Source organism: Mustelus asterias, chromosome 9, assembly GCF_964213995.1.
Source record: "Mustelus asterias chromosome 9, sMusAst1.hap1.1, whole genome shotgun sequence".
Taxonomy (NCBI): Eukaryota; Metazoa; Chordata; class Chondrichthyes; order Carcharhiniformes; family Triakidae; genus Mustelus; species Mustelus asterias.
The window spans coordinates 44,550,651-44,574,293 of record NC_135809.1 but is presented as its reverse complement, the minus strand read 5'-3'; the positions used below and the strand labels follow the sequence as shown (position 1 = coordinate 44,574,293).

Sequence of the window (23,643 nt, the reverse complement as noted above, 5' to 3'; positions counted from 1 at the left end):
CCTGTGAACTCATGTGGTCGTCCACAGCTCTTGCACATCTTCCTCTCTGACTGTTGTGCATTCTTTTGTTGCTGTTTTTTTTTACTTTTCCAATTCAATCAAATCAAATCCAATTCAGAGTCTCAACAAGTTGAGACATTTTAGATCCAGGCTGACAAGACAGGACGGGAGACCAAAACCACCCTGTCCTGGGCCTGATCTACATGAGTCAAGCTGATTGGAGAAGGGGGAGGATCCTTCTCCAAGACTTGAACTCATTTGCATCTTAGCCAAAAGGCCGAGATGCCGCTTTTAAAAATTGCTTCATATGAAACATATGAAGCCTCAGCGTAACCTAATGACCTCGACCAAGCGCGGCCGACAATGGGGTGCCGTCCATACACTTGATCTTAGCCAAAAGGCCGAGAAGCTTCACTGTATCAACACTGCTGTCTTTCCTTTGATGTAATTAAAGGCTAGTCATTGGTGTAGTCATCAGTCTACTCATTACTTCATGTGCTTAGCAGTGTCAACCATTAGTGATGTTCTAAGTTTGTTCTTTCCAATCAAATCTTTTTGTTCTTTAGGGTGTGCAGAGAGCCCCAAGTGAAGCAATCAGCCAGCCTTTCATCTGTTTCCCTGAATTCATACTTGCTGGCTTCATTTCTCAATCACGTTAAGAAATTGTCAACATGTTCACTGTAAAATGGTTTGACTTGGGCCTGGGATGTGTGCTGAATTTCTCAAAAGTTTTGTTTGAGTTTTTACCGTCACTCTCATTTATGTTCCAATGATTGAAATGATTAGACCTCTCTCTCATGTCCACAAAATGATGCAGTTTGCTCTTCACTAGTGCCTTTCAAAAAGCTACTAAATGTCAATCTTCACTTTTGTCTAACCTTCTCAAATGCCTCATCAGGCCTGTCAATTTATCCTGGGCTGGAGCTGACCGTTCGTTGATGTGGGTCAGCCATCCCTTTTTCACACGATTTGTTCAGTTTTGTTTCTCTCTCTTGCACTAATTTCAATTGTTTTTTCTTAATCTAATTCAGCATTAAATCCATTTAAAATGTTTGGATTTTACTCACAGGAACCTGCTGCCACTATCTTGTGAATCGCAGAAGTCTGAAAAAACTTGTAGACACAAGATTGGTGCTGATCATAGAATAGAATCACTACAGTGCAGAAGGAGGCCATTCGGCCCATCAAGCCTGCACCGACGATAATCCCACCTGGGCCCTATCCCCACATATTTACCCTGCTAATCCCCCTGACACTAAGGGACAATTTAGCATGGCTTAACCCACACATCTTTGGAGTGTGGAAGGAAATCAAAGAACCCGGAGAAAACGCACACAGACACGTGGAGAACGTGCAAACTCCACACACACACAGTTACCCGAGGCCGGAATTGAACCTGGACCCCTGATGCTATGAGGCAGTGGAGCTAACCACTGAGCCACAATGCCGTGATATTGAGTATGTTACTCCAGATCCCTTCTTGTGCTGCAGATACATTGTTAGTTTGGTGCACAGACTATAGTGAGGTTTTGTGGCACAGTGGATAGCGTCCCTGCCTCTGAACCAGATGCTTTGCGTTTGACTCCCTCTTGTTGGTCAAGGAAGATGCGTTCATAACACAGTCAAACATGGTGAGTGTGTCAACCTGATAACTCTTCCAAACTCGCCAATGGCTGGCGGTAAAAACGGGAGAGATGCCTGGTCAGCCACGCTTGATGTGGAATGGTGTCAATCAAGCTATTAGCCTCTGGCAACAGACTAGCAAGTGACCTGTTCCAGGAATTTCAGATGAAAGTCTGCCTTAGTGCACCACTGGGTATGGGAAGCGAATTGGAATGGACAGACTTGTGCAGCAGTGAGCATCCTGGATACCTATGTATACATATGTATAACAATATTAATCCTAACTCTTCTCAAACAATATAACAGTAAAACATAAATTCAAATCTTTCATTTTAATATGTTCAGCTTAATTGATTTTAATTTTGTTTCTGTTCATTCTAGTTGGAGAAACAACATTTGCTTTTCAACCAAAGAAAACAGGTATGGAACAAACCCGATTCAAAAATCACTATTTCTGTGGAACTTTTAACTCATTTGATTACTTCAGTGTTTTTCAGAATTCTTAAAATTGAAATGTTATGAGCTGAATTTGGCAGATATTTTATTGTTTGATGTGGCTGCATGTTGATGGTAAGAGGACAGAATTCAAATTTAAAAATATATATTCCTAGACCACTGGTAGTGAATGAGGCAAAATATTAATCAGTCAATAAATTCCCTGCATAAAGGTCAGTGTTTCCTGCTGCTTTGTTTTCACAGTAAGAGTTTTAACAACACCAGGTTAAAGTCCAACAGGTTTATTTGGTAGCAAATACCATAAGCTTTCGGAGCGCTGCTCCTTCGTCAGATGGAGTGGAAATGTGCTCTCAAACAGTGCACAGAGACACAAAATCAAGTTACAGAATACTGATTAGAATGCGAATCCCTACAACCAGCTAGGTCTTAAAGATACAGACAATGTGGGTGGAGGGAGCATTAAGCACAGGTTAAAGAGATGTGTATTGTCTCCAGACAGGACAGCCTGCAAGTCCAGGAGGCAAGCTGTGGGGGTTACTGATAATGTGACATAAATCCAACATCCCAATTTAGGCCGTCCTCATGTGTGCGGAACTTGGCTATCAGTTTCTGCTCAGCGACTCTGCGCTGTCGTGTGTCGTGAAGGCCGCCTTGGAGAACGCTTACCTGAAGATCTGAGGCTGAATGCCCGTGACTGCTGAAGTGCTCCCCCACAGGAAGAGAACAGTCTTGCCTGGTGATTGTCGAGTGGTGTTCATTCATCCGTTGTCATAGCGTCTGCATGGTTTCCCCAATGTACCTTTGTTTTCCAACATTCCTGATGCTGGACAAGAATAGTATAAGGCTGTATAAGCTTTCAAAAACAGGAAAATGTCATTAGTTCGGAATAAACTTGTTTATTTATAATAGATCAGGTTCAACTATTCTTCTATTTGCCACATTCCTTCTCTTTGCAGAAGCACATATAATTTATCTCTTGAATTCATTTGTAAACAGTCTCGTTCAATGGCATTTTCCATTAATATGTTCCATATTTAAGTTATGTAATGTTAGCATTCATGTCAAGAGGGCTAGAATACAAGAGCAGGGATGTACTTCTGAGGCTGTATAAGGCTCTGGTCAGACCCCATTTGGAGTATTGTGAGCAGTTTTGGGCCCCATATCTAAGGAAGGATGTGCTGGCCTTGGAAAGAGTCCAGAGGAGGTTCACAAGAATAATCCCTGGAATGAAGAGCTTGTCGTATGAGGAACGGTTGAGGACCCTGAGTCTGTACTCATTGGAGTTTAGAAGGATGAAGGGAGATCTTATTGAAACTTACAGGATACTGAGAGGTCTGGATAGAGTGGACGTGGAGAGGATGTTTCCACTAGTAGGAAAAACTAGAACCAGAGGGCGCAACCTCAGGCTAAAGGGACGATCCTTTAAAACAGAGATGAGGAGAAACTTCTTCCGCCAAAGAGTGGTGAATCTGTGGAACTCTTTGCTGCAGAAGCGCATCAAGGTAGATAAATCTGCAGGACCTGATGAGGTATATCTCAGGACGTTGTGAGAGGCTAGGGAGGAAATTGCGGGTCCCCTAACTGAGATACTTGAATCATCGATAGTGACGGGTGAGGTGCCTGAAGATTGGAGAGTGGCAAATGTTGTGCCTTTGTTTAAAAAGGGCTGCAGGGAAAAGCCTGGGAACTACAGGCCAGTTAGCCTCACATCTGTGGTGGGTAAATTGTTGGAAGGTATTTTGAGAGACAGGATCTACAGGCATTTAGAGATGCAAGGACTGATTAGGAACAGTTAGTATGGCTTTGTGAGTCGAAAATCATGTCTACCAAATTTGATTGAGTTTTTTGAAGGGGTAACCAAGCAGGTAGATGAGGGCAGTGCAGTTGATGTTGTCTACATGGACTTTAGCAAGGCCTTTGACAAGGTACCACATGGTAGGTTGTTGCATAAAGTTAAATCTCACGAGATCCAGGGTGAGGTATCTAAATGGAAACAAAATTGGCTTCTTGTAGAGAATTGTTTTTCAAACTGGAGGCCTGTGACCAGCGGTGTGCCTCAGGGATCAGTGCTAGGCCCACTGTTATTTGTCATTTATATTAATGATTTGGATGAGAATATAGTTAGTAAGTGGTTAGTAAGTTTGCAGATGACACCAAGATTGGTGGCATGGTGGACAGTGAGGAAGGTTATCTCCAATTGCAGCGGGATCTTGATCAATTGGGCCAGTGGGCTGACGAATGGCAGATGGAGTTTAATTTAGACAAATGCGAGGTAATGCATTTTGGTAGACTGAACCAGGGTAGGACTTACTCAGTTAATGGTAGGGTGTTGGGGAGAGTTACAGAACGAAGAAATCTAGGGGTACATGTTCACAGCTCCTTGAAAGTGGAGTCACAGGTGGACAGAGTGGTGAAGAAGGCATTTGGCATGCTTGGTTTCATCGGTCAGAACATTGAGTACAGGAGTTGGGACGTCTTGTTGAAGTTGTACAAGACATTGGTACGGCCACACTTGGAATACTGTGTGCAATTGTGGTCACCCTATTATAGAAAGGATATTATTAAACTAGAAAGAATGCAGAAAAGATTTACTAGGATGCTACCGGGACTTGATGGATTGAGTTATAAGGAGAGGCTGAATAGACTGGGACTTTTTTCTCTGGAGCGTAGGAGGCTGAGGGGTGACCTTATGGAGGTCTATGAAATAATGAGGGGCATAGACAAGGTAGATAGTCAATATCTTTTCCCAAAGGTAGGGGAGTCTAAAACTAGAGGGCATAGGTTTAAGGTGAGAGGGGAGAGATACAAAAGTGTCCAGAGGGGCAATTATTTCACACAGAGGGTGGTGAGTGTCTGGAACAAGCTGCCAGAGGTAGTAGTAGAGGCGGGTACAATTTTATCTTTAAAAAAGCATTTAGATAGTCATATGGGTAAGATGGCTATAGAGGGATATGGGCCAAATGCGGGCAATTGGGATTAGTTTAGGGGTTTTTAAAAAAAAAGGGCGGCTTGTTGGGCCGAAGGGCCTGTTTCCATGCTGTAAACCTCTATGACTCTATGAGAAGGCTGTGAAGACCAGGTCATTGAGTGTCTTTAAGACAGAGATAGATATGTTCTTTATTAATAAGGGGGTCAGGGTTATGGGGAAAAGGGAGGAGAATGGGGATGAGAAAAATATCAGCCATGATTGAATGGTGGAGCAGACTCGATGGGCCGAATGGCCTAATTCTGCTCCTGGGTCTTATGGTTATCCTTTAATGAAAAGTTTAGGTCTAGCTTCCCTTTTTACCCCGAATTATAGTCAGTTGACCAAATACCAAACAAATTTAGCGTAGACACTTAGCAAATTCATGAGATGGCAAATATGATTAAGCTATTGTAAATATGTGCCAAGAAAACAATACTGCCCAATTAAAGAATTCGCTCATTGTCAAGGCAACTGGATCATTGTAGACTTATGAGCCTAGCTATGTTGTTTGGTGTTACTTCGATTCTTGCTGAAATCTGGTTTGAAGGGTAACTATACAGGTCGTGAACCAGTTAAGTGCTGTTTGAAAGCTCAGAATTTAAAGGGCACCATTTTATGACAAAATGTGTTTGTAAAATCTTTTCATACAGTCACACGATGCAAAAGCATGACTTGCATCAATATCCCAATCAATTGGTTCTAATTCTTCTTCCTCAATAAAATAGTTTACATACACATTTCAACAGCACCATTAACCTTTAAAAATAAATTTAACAGGAACTATATTTTAAAGGCACAGCAATACTTTAAAGGAGTAGACTGTAGGTTAGGGCAAGTTCTGACATGTAAATAGTTAACAAATTACGTTGGCGTTATAGAATGCTACTTATTCGGTTCCTATTTTTTAAACTACTGTGTGAGATTCCATGCAGCTTTTTTGATATATATTAATGATCTGAACCTGGGTATCAGGGAATAATTTCACAGATTGAAGGTGACACATTACTCAGAAATGTGGTAAACCATGTTCACATATAGTTCCAGACTTCAGGAGGCTGTTGCAGTGTTTTGCCATTTTATGGAGGGAGTAGCATCAGAAGAGCAGACGTATTGGCATGTTGGTGCAAGTCATGCCTTTACATGATGTGATTCTAAGTAAAGGTCTCACAAACACTTACTGTGTCATCAAATAGTGTCCTTAAAATGGGCAGGTACATGGCAGATGAAGATTAATGTCAAAAATGTGAAGTGATGCATTTTGGCAGAAAGAATGAGTAGACATAAACCAAATGACACAATTTTAACTTTTAAAAAAAAGTTTATTTATTAGTATCACAAGTATGCTTACATTAACACTGCAATGAAGTTACTGTGAAAATCCCCTAGTTGCCACACTCCGGTGCCTGTTCAGGTACACTGAGGGAGAATTTAGCATGGCCAGTGGACCTAAACAGCACTTCTTTCAGACTGTGGGAGGAAACCAGAGCACCCGGAAGAAGCCCACACAGACATGGGTAGAACGTGCAGAATCTGCACAGACAGTGACCCAAGCCGTGAGTCGAACCCGGGTCCGTCCTGGCGCTGTGAGGCAGCAGTGCTAACCACTATGCCACCGTGCCAACTTGGATAGAGGAACGGAGACTTGGGGATATATGCATACCAATCTTTGAAGGTAGCAGAACAAGTTGAGAAGGCTGTTTATAGAAAAAGTGGTGCAGGATTTCAGTTATATGGTGAGACAAGAGAAACTAGGATGGTACACGCAGAGAAAGTTAAGGGGAGATTTAATGGAGATATTCAAATCCTGAACAGTTATGATCAAGTAAAAAGTAGAAACTATTTACTATTTTATTACAAAATAAAACAGAAGGAAGATGAGAATTTGTTTACGCAGTAAATTATTATCTGGAGTGCACTGCCTGATAGGGTGGAGGAAATAAATTTAATGAGAACCTTCAAGAAGAAATTGTATAAATGCCTGAAGGAGAAATTGTGCAGCGCTGTGGGGAAAGTACAGGGGAGTGGGACTTAATTGGATGATTCTTTCCAACTCTCTTTATTGAAATAATAAAGTGCCAAATGGCTGATAATTATGATTGCTTGTGGGATGTCTGAAGGCCAACCACGTATTTGGCAACTATCCAGTTCATGAAGAGACAATCTTTGCAATTCCCACCATCAAGATTGGGAAAATAGCTGACATGGAGCAAGCTGATTCTACCTCACAATCCACTGAGACTCGTAATTCTGGCACATGTGCTGAAGTCTGCATGCTGGTAAGAAATGAAGTGCAGTGAATTATGACATTAGTTCATCCTATCCCAAATAGAATTTTACATCCCCTGCAGGAGCTCCATAAATAAATTGGAAATAGTTCGTACATTTGTCAGTTTATTGAGGCTTATGGAGAACATTAACTTAAACCAAATAAGGTTGAACTTGAAATTTCTAACATTTTACACTATCTGCCAAAATGTGATCAATATGTTGTTTTAGAAATGCATGTAGTTTTGGTCATTGAAGATTTTTTTTTACCGGTTTTATTCGTTTGGTGCAAATTCAGCTCCTAAAATAAACGACCTAATATGTTTGCATTTACTATTTGCCCCTTTCATCAATCTCTGGTGGGAATGGGTTGGACGTTTTGGATGCCCTAAGATTCTGTGTTTAAGTAATTCTATATGAAGGCTCAGAAATGAAACACTTTTCCATACCTGACACACAAGCTTAAATTTCCTCTAGTGTAGAGTTTCTGCTGGGCGTGCATCAGGGTAGGAGTTTTGCCCAATCTGTGTCCCTTCTCTGGCGCTTTTCCAAGGCTAAATCCTCAGATGCAGCAGAAAATAGGAGTGGAACAAAATTTGGGAGGGTAAAATTGTCAAGATAAGGTCAAAGAGCACCAGTGTGAGATGGCTGGATTGGAAAGGTGGGGAGTTGGAGTGTAGTGGGAAGATGGGATGTAGTGTCTGTGAACTAGACGTGGAGGATGTAGAGTACTGTAGTCAATGGAGGCAATTAGAGGGGTTGGGGAAAGTGTTGATTAACAATATTTCCAAGTTTAATTGGTACTCCCATACCATAATTTATTAACAGTGGGGAACATTTTGAGGTATCCTGCCAGGTGTAAATGGGCAGTACTGTACCCAATTTAGAAAGGATTGATTTATTGTCTGTCTTCTGCTGCCACTGTGGCCATTGCCAGTGGAATGAATTCCACAAAGCAAGTTTGGCATGCTCCCCATCCAAGTCCCATTCCCCCTTCCCCGCCACGCCTGGAGCTTGGCTGGATCAGCGGATTGCCCTCAGTCATTGTCATTTCTCCACTCCCCACTCAGCCCAACATTCAAATCCTAATTGCAGCCACCCTTTGAGACTAACTGGGCCGTTTGTGGTGAGTATTGAGCAGCCAACGACTGCTCTGCCTCTTGGTTCCCAGTTAAGTCCACACTAAGATGAAAATTTACCCCATTATGTTTTCTTCTTCCTCAATTTAAATAAAGTCTCCAGTGCTGTCCATCACTTCCATCAAGAGTAATGGAATATGTTTTCCTCATTTCTATATAAACAACTTTGAGCTGAGATGCTAAGAGATGATTGTTTTATTTTGCAGTTGGATTTAACTGCCTCCTCTGATTTTAGAGTTTCTCCCCTCCACTCTCTTCAGAACTTGGACAGTCTTTGCAGAGAGCAGGAAGTTATGCAGGAACTTGCTGGATTTAAGCCCAGATCTCATATTCCATGATACTGCGACTTGTCACATTGCCATGGTGCAAGTAGGGTTGATTAAAAAACTGTTTGTTAGGAAATTGATACAGCTGTTTACAAGAATTCAGGAGGTGATAATCCAGTTAAGAGTTAATGATTAAATTGGTTGTGGACTTAACATTTCAGCCTTCTAGCTTGTTTGCAAAAGCTAAACCGTAGTGCCTGTTGTGATTGTTCTATTGTCAAAAGGAGGCTGGCTGTACCAGGTAATATTTTTGCTCTTTTGCCTAATCCCAGCATGCAACATATGAACATAAAATACGCATTAGTTGTTTAACCTAAAAGCCTATTTCCTCTGCAAACCATCTGCAATGCTCCCTATTATAAAATTTTTCCAATTGTTTCTCCTCACCATCACCCCCCCCCCCCCCCTCCTCCCCACACCCCCACAACCCCACACCTCCAGTGGAAATGAAAACACTAGTATCATCTTTCTGGGCATGAAACATTCTTGCCAGCAAATCAGGGCCAGGAAGATGGGCACAAATCGGATTTTTGGCCTTTCACGCAATCCTCCCGGCTCATCACGCTGTTTGACGGGCAGGACGAGGTGGTGAGATTATGCCCATGGTCTCCCTCCAAATATTCTGCTCCAGCCCACCACTAAAATAGTAAAAAAAGAAAAACTCTGGAATTGTATGTGCATCATTTATATTTCTCCTGAATAGGTAATAGGAGTAGTAGGGAAGGCAAAATGAGAAGGGAGTGTGTTAGTATTTAGTAAGGATGATGTAATTCTAAATAGGAAAGATATACTTGATGGTTCTACTTTGGCTTGAGTTAAGGAACAAGCTGAGATTTATTTCATATGGCTCCAAATATTGTTGGTGAGTTTCAAAGATATGTAACAAATAGCATAGAAATATTAGGAGACATTAATAATAGACTGGGAAGAGGATAGAGCAAAGATGAGAAATTCCTAATATGTGTACAGGAAAAATTTCTTGATCAATATGTCTCTATTCCAACAAGGAAGGAGGCAGTGTTGTGTTTGCTTCTGGGAAATAAATTAGGCAAAGTGGAGGGTGTTTATAGAATCATAGAATCCCTACAGTGCAGAAGGAGGCCACTTAGCCCATCGAGCCTGCACTGGCAACAATCCCACTCAGGCCCTAACCCCACATATTTACCTTCCTAATCCCTCTGACACTAAGGGGCAACTTATCACGGTCAATCAACCTAACCCACACATCTTTGGACTGTGGGAGGAAACTGGAGCACCCAGAGGAAACCCACGCAGACACGGGGAGATCATGCAAACACCACACAGTCACCCAAGACCAGAATCGAACCCAGGTCCCTGGCGCTGTGAGGCAGCAGTGCTAACCACTGTGCCATCGTGCAGCCCATGGGTGTTATGCTAGGAAATCATTTTTCCTTTTGCACTTGCCTGGATGAGTGCGGCTCCAACAACACTCAAGAAGCTCAACACCATCCAGGACAAATCAGCCTGTTTGACTGACACCCTATCAACCACTGTAAACGTTCACCCTCCATACCAGCACACCATCCACTAGATCCACTGCAGCAACTTGCCAAGGCACCTTCAGCACCTTCCTAACCCACAGCCTCTACCACTAGAAGATCAAGGACAGAAGGTGCATGGGAACACCAGCACCAGCCATTTCCCTTCCAAGTCATTCACTATCCTGACTCAGAGCTATATTGCCACTCCTTCACGATCACCGGGTCAGAAACCAGGGACACCCTGTCGAACAACACTATAGATGTACCCACACCACATGGATTGCAATGGTTCATGAAGGAGGCTAACGACCACCTTCTCAAAGGGACATAGGGAAGTAAAATGTTGGCCTTGCCAGCAATACTCACATCCCAGGAGCGAGTAAAATAAAAAAAACATTTAATTATTGACTCATCTATCATCAGTGCCAATTGTGCCTCTGTTGATGGTTTTCTTGCCATTGAGTCAGAAGGCTGTGGGTTCAAGTCTCTTCATTCTGAGACTTGAGCACAAAACGTCTAGGCTGATTCTTCAGGGCAGGAAGTGCTGTACTTTAAATGTTGCCTTTCAAATGAGATGTTAAACAAAGGCAGTGCCTGACCTCTCGGGTGGACATCAAAGATCTCTTGGTTCTATTTTTAAAGAACAGCAGGGGAGTTATACTTGATGGCTTGACTAATATTTATCAGCGTTCCCCTTTCCCTGGGGTGTCATGCCTCTCTCTCTCTCTTCTCCCCCCACCCTTCCCCCCCCCACACCATGGAATACAAAAGCAATGAGATCCTGCTGAAACTTTATTAATCACTTGTTAGGCCTCAAAGGAACATTGAAGACAATTCCAGACACCACAGTTCAGGAAAAATGTCACATTGAGAAAGGCTATAGTTTATGTTTACCAGAATATTACCGACAATGAGGGTCCACAAGAGACCATGTGTAGGGAATAGGAAAGGGCCAGCCATGGAGATTCCCTTTTGAGGGTGCAGTCCTCTCCAAGCTGCGCTCAATGGGACTAAAGATACAGAACATGGGGAGCGAGCAATGAAGAAGAGAATGGTAGAGTACATTGTGATCCCCATTGAGACCGATAAGTTTCAAAAAGATATTTGAATTTATAATGACTAACTGGAAGAATCACACAACAAAATTTCAAGTTTTAAAAATTTTACTGTAACCATTGTCTAAAACTATTCACTTGGGACCTTATATTCTAAAGTACTGAAAAGTTTCCCACATGTGTCTTTTAAAAAGACCAAAAATCACCCTCCACTGTTTTACTATCCTTTAAGTGGACACTTCATTCTCCAGGAACCAAAGCTATTCTAAGCTCCCAATGGCTTGCTTCCTTTTCCAACTGGATAGCTTCTAATCCGTGGACTGACTTTCAAGGTGAGGGTTACCCTGCAGATTCCTCCCTTTAAGTAAAGCTAGGTGAATCTTCCAGCCTAAATTAAATCCTCACAGCTTGATCTCTTCAATGATACGGCAAGCTCCCTCCCTCTCTCAGATCTTTGCAGACTGACTTGTCTGTGAGGTTCAGGGATATCTAAAGAAACCTCTGAGCAATGACTTGCAATGAAACCTTCTCTTCTCAAAACCCATCTCCATGGAAATGAGCATCACATGGACCTTGCGTCTAGGTAGAAATGCTAATGAGCTATCCTTTAAACTCACAATTCATTCTATCTTGGAATTAAATAGAGAGTTTAAAGTATAACTGTTTACAAAACATGACATTCCTAGCACCTTACTGTGAGACTTAGAGAGAGTCTACCCACTATCAGCATAGCTGCTCTGGTCATTGTTTACTGCTGCAAAAATCGTGCACCTTCTTTCCAGTAAAGAAATCATGTTTAACTAACTTGCTGGAGTTTTTTGAGGAGGTAACAAAATGGCTTGATGAGGGCAATGCCTTGATGTGGTGTACATGGACTTTCAGAAGGCATTCAATACAGTGCCACACAACAGACTTGTGAGTAAAGTTATAGCTCACGGAATAAAGGGAATAAAGTAGCGACATGGATACAAAATTGGTCAAATAATAGAAAGCAGATAGCAATAGTTAGTGGATATTTTTCAGGCTGGGGGCAGCTTTGTAGTGGTGTTCCCCAGGGTTGGTATTGGGACCTTTGCTTTTCTTGATACATATTAATGATCTTGATCTTGGTGTACAGGGGGCAGTTTCAAAGTTTGCAGATGACACAAAACTTGGAAGTATTGTAAACTGTGATGAAGACAAGGTAGAACGTCAAAAGGGCATAGATAAGTTGGTGGAGTGGGCAGATAGGTGGCAGATGAAGTTCAATGCAGAGAAGTGTGAGCTGATGCATTTTTGTAAGAAGAACATGGATGGACAATGTAAAATAAGGGGTAAACTTCTTAAGGAGGTGCAGGAGCAGAGGGACCTGGGTGTATATGTGCATCAATCATTGAAGGTGGCTGGACAGGTGGAGAGAGCAGTTAATAGAGCATACAGTATTCTGGGCTTTATTAATAGGGCATAGAATATAAGAGCAAGGAGGTTATGTTGACCATATACAAGACACTATTTAGACCCCAGCTGAAATATTATGTACAATTCTGGCATTGCACTATAGGAATGATGTGAACACATTTGGGAGAGTGCAAAAGAGGTTTACAGGTATGGTTCCAGAGATGAGAGACTTCAGTTATGAGATTGATTGGAGGGGTTGGGACTGTTCTCCTTTGAGAGAATAAGCCTAAGAGGAGATCTGATGGAGATGTTTTAAAATCTTCGATAGGGAGAAACTGTTCCACTCGTGACAAGATCAAGAACGCGAGGGCTCAAGTTTAAAGTGATTTGCAGAAGAGGCAAATGTGATTTGAGAAATGTACTGCCTGGCAGATTCAATCGAGACATTCAAGAGGGCATTTGATGATTACTTGAAAAGAAACAATGTGCAGAGGTACGGGGAAAATGCAGGGAATGGCATTAAGTCGTGATGCTTGTTTGGAGAACTGGTGCAAACACAATGAACCAAATGGACTCCTTCTGCGCCGTAACAATTCTGTGATAAAACAACTTGGGCCCCCTTTGAACCTTTAGTCATCAAGCCAAGCCTCCCAACTTATTCTTGGCAGTATTCAGAACAGGTCACATGGCCCTCTTCATTATTCCATTTTACCTTAAATGAAAGAGAGAGCACCAAGACATAATCTTATAAACGTCATATATGTAACATCGCCCCGCCCCCTCCCCCAACTCAAAAAAACAATGGCAAGTCATCACCAAAGTGATGAATTTTCAAAATCACTATCCAAAATAAAGCAACAGATAACATTCTACACATTTTAATAACTGTACTTAGTGTACACAATATTTTTTATTAATCTTTTCCCTTTCGTCCCATCTCACCATTACACAATCTAAATCAATACTCTTACATGGATTAACCCATAATGTAACAGGATTTAAAGTCTAACATGAGTCTTTAAAGTTCTTTCTCTCTCATAAATAAAAATTTGCTTACTGCCAGTGGCTTTGTCTTTTGTTATGCGTCATAGAATATTTTCCTTCTCACTCTGTAATTTGCACCGTTTTCTGGTATCTTTGATTAAAAGATGGCAAGATTGGTTCAGCATTGGCAACTTTGTCAAGAATGATGCTGTAACTTGCTGACAATCGCTGTGAATTTTGAATTCCATTAGGTGTAAGTGGTAAATCAAGATAAAATCCCCGTCACAATTCTTCATGTTGACTTTTAAACACAGTCTCCACCTTGTTCAATTTTTAGTTCTTTCATGGCTGTAGGTATATTTTATTATCCAGGCTGATGAAGAACTGTCCCAAATGGCACAATCTCTTTATCATAGTCCCTGCCAAAATGATGGAACCCCTTTCAGGTCTGGAACAAAACATTGAACTGCATGCCTGGTTGGTGCTCTTTATTAGAGCAAACCAAATATCATGCGGCCTTGAGACTTCCAACCAATTTGTGTGAGTGAATTGGATGACACATGAATTCTGTCTAAGGGCCCATGACATGGGTCAGGAAAGCTCACCAGCATTTGCATTCTTGAAGCTACAGCAAGCAAAGCATTAGAGAGCAGAGCTGGAAAGGGTGCCCTACCAGGTGTCTCACTCTTACCTGGAGATCCTGCTGTAGGATCAGAGGGATTGTGTGAATTGAGCTCTCCTAACCTCTCCAACCAATCAGGCATGGATGGGTGTGGCCAAGAAAATCAACAGCAAGAGTGCACTTCTTCCAACCTGGAGACACTGCACCAAGAGAGTCTAGGAGCACAGGAGGACATGACAAGTGAGTGGCATAACAAGTTCCGGTACCAAGACCCACAGTTTGACTTGCCCAGAATTTTCCTACACAACATGCACCTTGCAGCTCCATTCATTTCTCTCCCTGCAGGCATCCTCACATCCTCATCTTGACAGCCAACACTCACGCTCATCGTCAGCCTATTGTCCTCTCTACCAATGCCTCACAATCACTCCCATAATTGCTCTTCTCCCCTCCACACAAACCCTTGCAAGAGAGAACACAAATTGGTGAGAGACACATACCCATCAGTGGGGAGGGAGAAAGTGATGGCACTCCAGTGACAGGCACATTGTCAGCCATTGGCACTGCATGCCAAAGCTCCACTGAGGAGGAGATCTTGTCCCAGAATGCTGCAAATGTCGGCAGCAAGCAGCTGGAGCCTTTGAAAGTGCTGGTGCTCAGATGTGTGTAGCGAGATGATCCTCTGCTTGTAGACCCTTTGATAAGGGTCTACATTCCTTCCAGCTAGATTCTGATACTTATCCCATCTGCTTCTTTATCTAGCCTTATCAGCAGAACCTTCTATTGCTTTTTCCCTTGCCTGCTTATCAAGCTTCCCCTTACATTCATCTATGCTATTTGCCTCAACCACTTCAAGTGGTGACACGTTCCACATTCTGACTGTTCTTTGGGTAAAGAATTCCAAAATTTATTCTGAATTTCTATTGGGTTTATTGATGACCATCTTGTAGTTATGACTCCGATTTTGGTCTGTCCCACAAGTGAAAATGTCTGTATGGTTACCCTATTAAACTCTTAAAATAATCTTGAATATCACTGTCAGGTCACTCCCAAGCCTTTTCTTTTCTGAGAAAAGGGTTCCAGCCTATTTAGCCTTTATAAATAACTATATCCTCTCAATTCTGGTATCAACCTTTGAACATTCTTCGCACTTACATGAATGCATCCAAATCCATTTATAGAGACTGGATCTGTACGCAGTACTCTAAATGTGGTCTGAGCAATGTTCTATATAATTTTAACATAATTTGTTTGCTTTTCAATTCTATCCTTGTAGAAATAAATCCCAGTGCATGGTTTGTTTTTACTTAATGATGTTTTATAACCTGCATCGCTACTTCAAGTGATTAGTATACCTGTAGCCATAGGCATCTTTACTCCTCCATCCCAAAAAATGTCTTCCATTAACTGTATGTTTAACTATATTGCAGAAAAGTACGGAATATTATGCAGCTTCTCTGATGTTTTAATATGTATAAACGTAACAGAAAAAATGAAAAACCAGAAATATGGTCTTACAATACCATTTTAGACCACCAGAGACCACTATATTATAAGAGAAAGAAGTAAAATTGTGATTGGAGGAGGGAAAAATGTGATGAAGAGGCGTCATAAACCAATAGTTGAACAAATTGATTATAACAGATTCTGGATTGTTGTGTATACCGGATTCTGGATGGTTGCGTGTACCGGATTCTGGATGGTTGCGTATACCGGATTCTGGATGGTTGCATATACCGGATTCTGGATGGTTGCATATACCGGATTCTGGATGGTTGCATATACCGGATTCTGGATGGTTGCATATACCGGATTCTGGATGGTTGCGCAGACAACACAATTATCTATCCAGTTCCACAATTGATCCTATGTTTCCCATTTGTCCTATAACAGCTGTAGTTTTATTTACAGATTGAAACTCCTCTGTAGTAATTGTATAGAAATGAAATATGTCACTCAGACTCAAGATGGTTTTAGATTGAATTCAGGTCAATTTTAACCCTACATTTCCATAAATATCAGCATGTTTCAGCTGTCAGTTGACACTCTAGACCAGAATCTCTACATCCTATTTACAATGTTATTTCCTCAGTCTCTCCCCATTTCAACTTCTCGCTAAAGAGATCAACTAAAACATTGGGCAGAATTTTCCCCGACCAGTGGAGGTAGGTTCGGGGCCATTCTGAAAATTGATGGTGGCTCGTCATCCTGCCCTCTTCTGGCTCCCCTGGAGCAGGATTTATAAAAGGAGGGGTGAATCTGGATCTGTCAGATACTTTATTTAGTGCTTATTGAGGTTGCTCAGAGGTTTGAGCTGTTTTAACTGTGAATCCTGAATTTCTCAGCCAGGAACCTGTTTCCTAACCAGTCAGAACTCACCAGGGTCACCGAGGCAAGTTTCTTTAGTGAAACTGAAAAGCTGTGCAAGCTTTGATTAGTCACATTGAGGAGCTCCAGCCATGGCCATTGAGTCACTGCTATTCGTGCATTTCTTCTCCGAGAGTGCCTTCACTGCATAGAAGGCATTTCAACGGTCTAGCATTTCACTCACTCAGCTGTATTTCCCAGATACTAGTCTTCAATAACGCATAGGAGCAGCTCCTGGAGCTCCACCTTCTACCTCTGCTGAGGGTCAGAAGCAAAGGCCACACCACCACCAACTGTTCCAGCAGCACCAGCGGACTTCTCAGCCATATGTCCCTTGTGTGAAACATGAACGCAGGCATAGACCAATTAGCCAGATACTGTTGTAGGCCTTACAGCCTCAGTAACCCCAATATTTATGGGGAGGAGGAAGGGCGAGAGGCCATTTCCCAGCCATAAGCAACCAGATTAAGGTTGCTGCTGGCTGCCAGGAAGAGAGACCTGCCAGGGCCTGTCTCGGGGAAAATGGCATCCTGAGCAAACCTATTTTCTGGTGCTCTTTCTTTGGGTTTGCTTATGTGATAGCAATAGTGAAAAGATTCCCTCGTTCTAAATTCCTAAACCCCCCCTTCCTCCATGAAGATTTGCATTCTCATAGTAAATTTCACTAATCACTACTTGCAAACAGAATGACTTATTCTCCACTATAAGCTGTTTAATTATGTAAAAAAACATTGCTGTCTTGAACAAGATTCAGTAAAAGTTTGTCCACTAAACACTGAGGTTCTTTGTTTATCTTCTTGATTGATTGGTTTGATATTTTGTAACAAGGCAGGATTAATTATTAAAGTCAAATTAAAAGATCCTCTGGGAAATAGTGATCATAACACAATTGTATTTCATGTTAAGTTTGAAAGTAACATACTCTAATCACAGACAAGAATCTTAGACTTTAAAAAGCCAATTACAGAGGTTTGAGGGAAGAACTAGCTACGGTTGATTGGGAAAATAGACTAAAAAATGTGGCAGAAAATAAACAGTAGAGAAAAATTTAAAGAAACAATTCAAAATGTTCAACAAAAATACAGTCCATTAACAAACAAAAGCTCAGCCAAAAAGCCCCATCCGTGGCTCACTCAGGAAGTTAAAGATAGTATTAGATTAAACGAAGAGGCTATAACATTGCAAAGAACAAGTAGCAAGTCTGAGGATTGGAAATATTTTAGAAGCCAACAAAGAGCGCCAAAAAGTTGATAAAAAGGGATATGAATAAGAGAATAAGCTTGCCAGGAATATAAAAACAGATTGATTATATTGACTGGCGGAGCAAGATTGACAGGCTATATGATCTATTCCTTCTCCTTTTCTCGTGTCTATTTAGAAGCTTGTCTGAACTTATCTGGCCTTGGTAACTGCAAGTCTGCAGCAATCTCCACGCCACTCTTAATGCTACTTCAATTATGCTCACTTGGGTGAGGGAGCCAGCCCACTCTGCCTGCACATGCGGCCACTGTGCCTCACTCCACTTCCTAGTTCATTCTTGAGGCTCTCCTGGCCGTCACTCACTCCCTTTGGCATCTAATCCACATTCCTGATCGGAATGCTGATTGTTCCACCCATGGTTGTCAAGCAAACAGTGGGAAGCCTGTCTTGGAGCTCTCTTTCAAAGGGTTTGGGGATGGGGACTGAGGAAAATTCTGCTCAATCTCATTGGAGAACAATTTGCTGCTCAAACAGCCATTTATGATCAATGTGGAGAAGAGATGAGAGCAACTTCTTTTGTAACAGTTGCTTCAGGGTTTTCTGCACATAATCTTTCAGCCCCTCTGACCTGGTGGGTTATCCATGTCACCCATCCCTAAGGCCAATTCTGAGGCCTCCCGCACCAGGTAACAGCTTGGTTATGGAGAGGAGGAATGGAGGGAGAGATCGTGGGCGGGCACCTCAGAATGATCATGAGTCAGAGATCAGTTGAGGGTCAGAGAGGTCATTGGTCAACTGATTGTGGAAGCCTGATCGTGGACAGGTTAACAGGTAACCAGCCTCCCACCCGTTGACTCTGTCTATACTTCCCGCTGCCTCAGCAAAGCAGCCAGCACACCCCGGATATTTTCTCTTCCACCTTCTTCCTTCGGGAAAAAAATACAAAAGTCTGAGGTCATGTGCCAACCGATTTAAGAACAGCTTCTTCCCTGCTGCTGTCAGACTTTTGAATGGACTTACCTTGCATTAAGTTGATCTTTCTCTACACCTTAGCTATGACTGTAACACTACATTCTGCACTCTCTCGTTTCCTTCTCTATGGACGGTATGTTTTATCTGTATAGCGCGCAAGAAACAATAGTTTTCACTGTAAGTTCATGCATGTGACAATAATAAATCAAATCAAATAGTATGGTTGAGTCAACTCCACTGCCTCATAGCGGAAAATAGAAAGGCAGATACCTGTTTGTTCTCCCCAATCTTACGTCCCTTCAGTTGCTGGGTTTTCCCAGCCCTGAGAAACCTAGCCCAAGAGTGAACTTCCTGCTCCACTCATGGTCATTAATCAATTAGTCTCTGGTCATGAATGTGGACCATATGACAAAGCAAATAAGGGAAGGCTGGTGGCAGGCTCAGTGTAAACCGATAGGCAGATGTGGCCGATAAGCAGATGTGGCCTCCATATCTGTAGGCAGACTGTGCTGACTGTCCCACATGGATGAGCGCACATGGAGAAGTGGGTGTGGCACCAAGAACATCATAGACCCATTATTACCAAATGGGTGTCAGGAAATGCCAAACCTGAAAAACAGGTAAAAGCACACAGTCTCAGTAACGTATTTAAATAAGAATCCACTTCTGGAGAGCAGGTTAATCGCCCAAATCCCAGTCTGCCTCATTAAAACTGCAAGTGGGTATATTGGAGCTAGTTGGAATTAGGTTTCCAATGCTTTTACATTGTTACACCGCTTCCCCCACCACCACTACCTGTCTTGGGGCAGTTAAATTACCCACCAATGTAAATCTACATACATTGGCCAAGTATGTAACATGTAATCAGGAGTGATCTTGGAGCTTATCAATGAATCAGTTGTGTCTTGTGCACACAATGTTCCCATGAAGCTGGCGTCACACTTGTCCATTATGTATTGTGAGGGAGTAAAGGAAAATGAACGGGTATTTAAAAAAATACTTATTTAGTTTCCCTTTTACCATGACATAGTGGGCTGCTGCATTTCTAGATGTTTGACATTGAAAAGATTACATTAACTTTGGAATACCTGTTACTTTATTTAATAAATAATGTAAATGTAATATCTTCTACAGCTCCCTCTACAAGTCCTTGTGTTTTAAGTATAGGTTAAGTCCTAGCTGACCATGTCATCTGATTTTATTATTTTGCACGTGAGGATTATAGGATGATAAGATTTCATTAAGTTATAAATTTTGATCAATGTTATGAGTTGGATATGCTTATCATATCAAGTTCAAGCCATTGTCGAATTCTAAAGAAACGGCAAGTATAAAGCGTTTGATGTTAAAACTCCATCACCCACAGCCTGAAGAGAAGCACTGAGTATCTCTTATTCTTTAAAGGGTAGCATTATTCAGCACCTTTATAATTCCTTTTTGTTTATTGGCTTCTTTAATTCCTACCTGTGCATTTTGGAGGAAAGTGGGTTTAGAAACCTACACCCATCACCCAACCAAATAATTCAACAGGTCTGAAATGTTTAAAATTAAGATTCTCACAGGAAATTGCCAATTATGACACTGCAACCATAAAGCTGTTTCAGTTGATTTACTCAGTACATGAAATCCATGAGTATTTTACTAATAAATGGGAAAATGTTAGTTGGACAGAATGTAATGCCCTCGCTCAAGGCAAATTTCAAGCCAGGGGGCCAACTATTTGGGTAAGGGCTGGTTGGGAACTCCCCTGCTTTCCCACCTCTGCCCCGATTATGTTCAGGGAGGGAGGACTCGTGGATAGCCTTCCAGCCTTGTTGGTAATTGAGGCAATTATGTTGGCATTAATATCCACTTAAGGGCCTCATCAGGCCGCTGCTGGTGTTCGCCCAGTGACTGGCAGAGCATTCGCCAAACTCTGGCGTATTTGCTTGCTGGCTCTCGGGTTGGCGAGTGCGGGGCAGGGGTTATTCCCTTGTTGTCAGGCACTCAGTGCTTGATCGATGGACCCAGCATCAAGAAGGGGCCATCTGCTACAAGCCAATGCCTACCCTGTCTTCCGATCCTCGTGTCCCCCATCCTGCCCTCACGTGGTCTAGGTCCCTGAATGATCCCGGGCCCCTATTGGATGCATTGCCAGCAGTTACCACCCCTCCCCTGGTGGTGCTGCCTGCATTGATGAGCTGCCATCCTCTGATTGACTGGCAGCTCTTGGCAGATGGGATTTCTGCCCCCTGAGGTCCTTGGTCCCAGGGAAGGCTCGCCTCTGGCCACTCAAGTGCTTGACTGTCATTGATTATGGTGGGGCTTCCCCAGAGGAGGTAACGTGGGGCTCTCTAGCTTGCAAGTGGGACTCGTGTTATCTGGATTAAATTCTGCTCATTATGTGTCATCTATTCACATTATTATTACTAAATCCTGATCTGAAGCGAAAAGCATGTTATCAGAAATCAGCAGGCATCCCTTATGAAAAGATTGTTTTGATCATTGAGTTTCAAACCTTCGGAGGCCCATTGTTTCCAAGTTTTCTCCAACATTGAGTGACTCAGTGAAGAGGCTTTGACAGTGTGGGTTGCAGGGGGGCTTTCAGGAATTAGCCTGAAAATGAATGCTTCAGGCCAGCCTGAACATTGAGCTGATAAAATTAGGATCGATTGAATACTCAATAATATCTACTTAAACAACTCCGTTCACTGCTGATGCACAGTGAATGGCAGCGGTGTGCACCTAAAACAAGATGCTCCATAGTACTTACCAAGATTCCTTGAACAGCACCTTCCAAACCCCAGACTTCTACCACCTAGAAGGACAAGTTGCATTGAGCACCATCAACTTCACATTCTCTTCCAAGCTACACACCATCCTGGCGTGGAACTATATCGCTGTTCCTGGATCAAAATTCTGGACTTCCCTCCATAACAACATGTGGGTGTCACTGCAGCACAGAGACTGCAAGCGGGTTCAAGAAGGTGGCCCACCACCACCTTCACAAGGGCAATTATGGATGGGTAATACAAATGCTAGTCTAGCAAGCGACTCCCATGTAAAGGAACAAAAAAAAACTATGCTTACAAATAGGCAACTCCCTGACCTGGAGGCAAAATATTTGATTTAAATGGGCCTGCACAGCGAGCTTGAACAAGAGTGGGAGAAGTATTAATATTGAAATGGAACAACAGTGTATAGTGGCTGGGATGCTTTTTGCAGCACCTACATGGAATTGGGAGATTCAACGTGCAAGTCTTTAGGGCTCAAAACTCACAAGTGACTGCAGTAAAACTGACCAGTAAACCTGCTGCCAATTTTTCCTTACTGCAGTTAAGGATTCCTTTCAAAGAATGCTTAAGAGCTGCCAATCAATGACATGTTTTTGCATAGGAGCAGGAAGAAGCTAGTGCTGACAACATAGGCAGAGACAGGAAGGGTGCTGGATCGTAACTACCTCATGAGCTTCACTATTGTTTCCAATAGGATCTTCAACAGCCAGGATCATAGAATTGGTAGCAAATAATAAGTCAGCACTTTAGTTTCCCATTTGATTTTTTGACCTAATGCCATCCCATTTTTAGATTCTAAAGGTGCCAAGCAGTGTGGGGAGAGTGCAGGAGTATGACGTTGAGATAGGGGATCAGCCATGATCATGCTGAATGGTGGGCTCAAAGGGCCGAATGGCCCACTCCTGCTCCAATTTTCTATGGGTGGGATTTTCCAGCCGTGCACATCCCAAGACTGGAAATTCCCATCCGAGGTAAATGGATCTTTAAACGTTCCGCCAAATTTTCTGTCCCGCCCATTACAATTCCTGCAGCGGGCGGGACAAGAAAATCTCGCCCTATGTTTTTATGCACAAACTTGCTATTTTAAATTAGCCTTGCTGCTTTCAGGCACTTGGTGCACGTTTCTGGGTGTTCTAAGAGGAAACTTGTAAAAGCAGGTTTCAAGCATGAGGAATTTCTGAACAAACAAAACACTATCTCTGTCAAGGTACTGGTACTTAGTAGCATTTTGATGTTATACTGATCATGGGAGGGTGGAAGCGGAAGGGATTAAATTACCCATGACATTGTACTATCTGAGTCACAAACCTGGCTGATATCTGCGAGTGTGTCTAAACCCCACAGCCATTTTCATTCTTCTTCATCAGGGGAACCACGCTGAAATCCAGAAGTGTGCGAAAATCCCTTTACCATTGAGAACTGGCAATGCCATCTTGAAACCCTCCTCTCCCTTAAAGCTACACCTGCACTTTAAGAATTTTTAAGCTTTATCACAATTATTCGCTCCCATCCCAATGGGCTTCGCCAATGGCCCTGATCAGTCCCAAAATTGGAGTTAATGGAGAAAAAGGCTTTTGAGGCATAGCACTGCTGCAGGATTAAATTTAAAAATCGGAGGCAGAACAAGTTAGCACACTGCTTTATTCCATTGGTTCAATTGCAGAAGACATCATTACCAGATCATGGAGTTGATGTATATTCTGCAAAATCACCCCTTCTTTCTCCTTAGCAAGGATACCCCCATAGCTTTCGATCTTCTGCAGCCAGCGGAAGAGTTGAAAATAACCATAATCCCCATACAGCTGGAACGGAGTCCTCCCGAAGGTTCAAACATAAAACAGCATTTAAATGTTCTCTCTCGTTTCGTGGAGTACGTCTATTCTTCTCCATTCCAGGTTGCCAACCCTCCCAAGTGCCAGACTAACCTACCATCCATGAGGCTCCCGCAACATCCCTTGTAAAAGTGACATCGGAACTAGGCTGACCTTTAGAGAAGCTTCTACCTTCACCAGC

At 42.4% G+C, this 23,643-nt stretch overlaps 1 protein-coding gene across 2 annotated transcripts in view; it reads left to right on the top strand.

The window, feature by feature from the left end:
* The window catches only part of LOC144498658 (FYVE, RhoGEF and PH domain-containing protein 4-like), a 270,760-nt gene that overhangs the window by 47,927 nt on the left and 199,190 nt on the right, over positions 1-23,643 (top strand). For both annotated transcript variants that reach the window (XM_078220106.1, XM_078220105.1), the window contains one exon: positions 2,005-2,043. In XM_078220106.1, the coding sequence (XP_078076232.1) occupies positions 2,005-2,043 (39 nt within the window). The remainder of the gene's footprint in view (positions 1-2,004; positions 2,044-23,643) is intronic.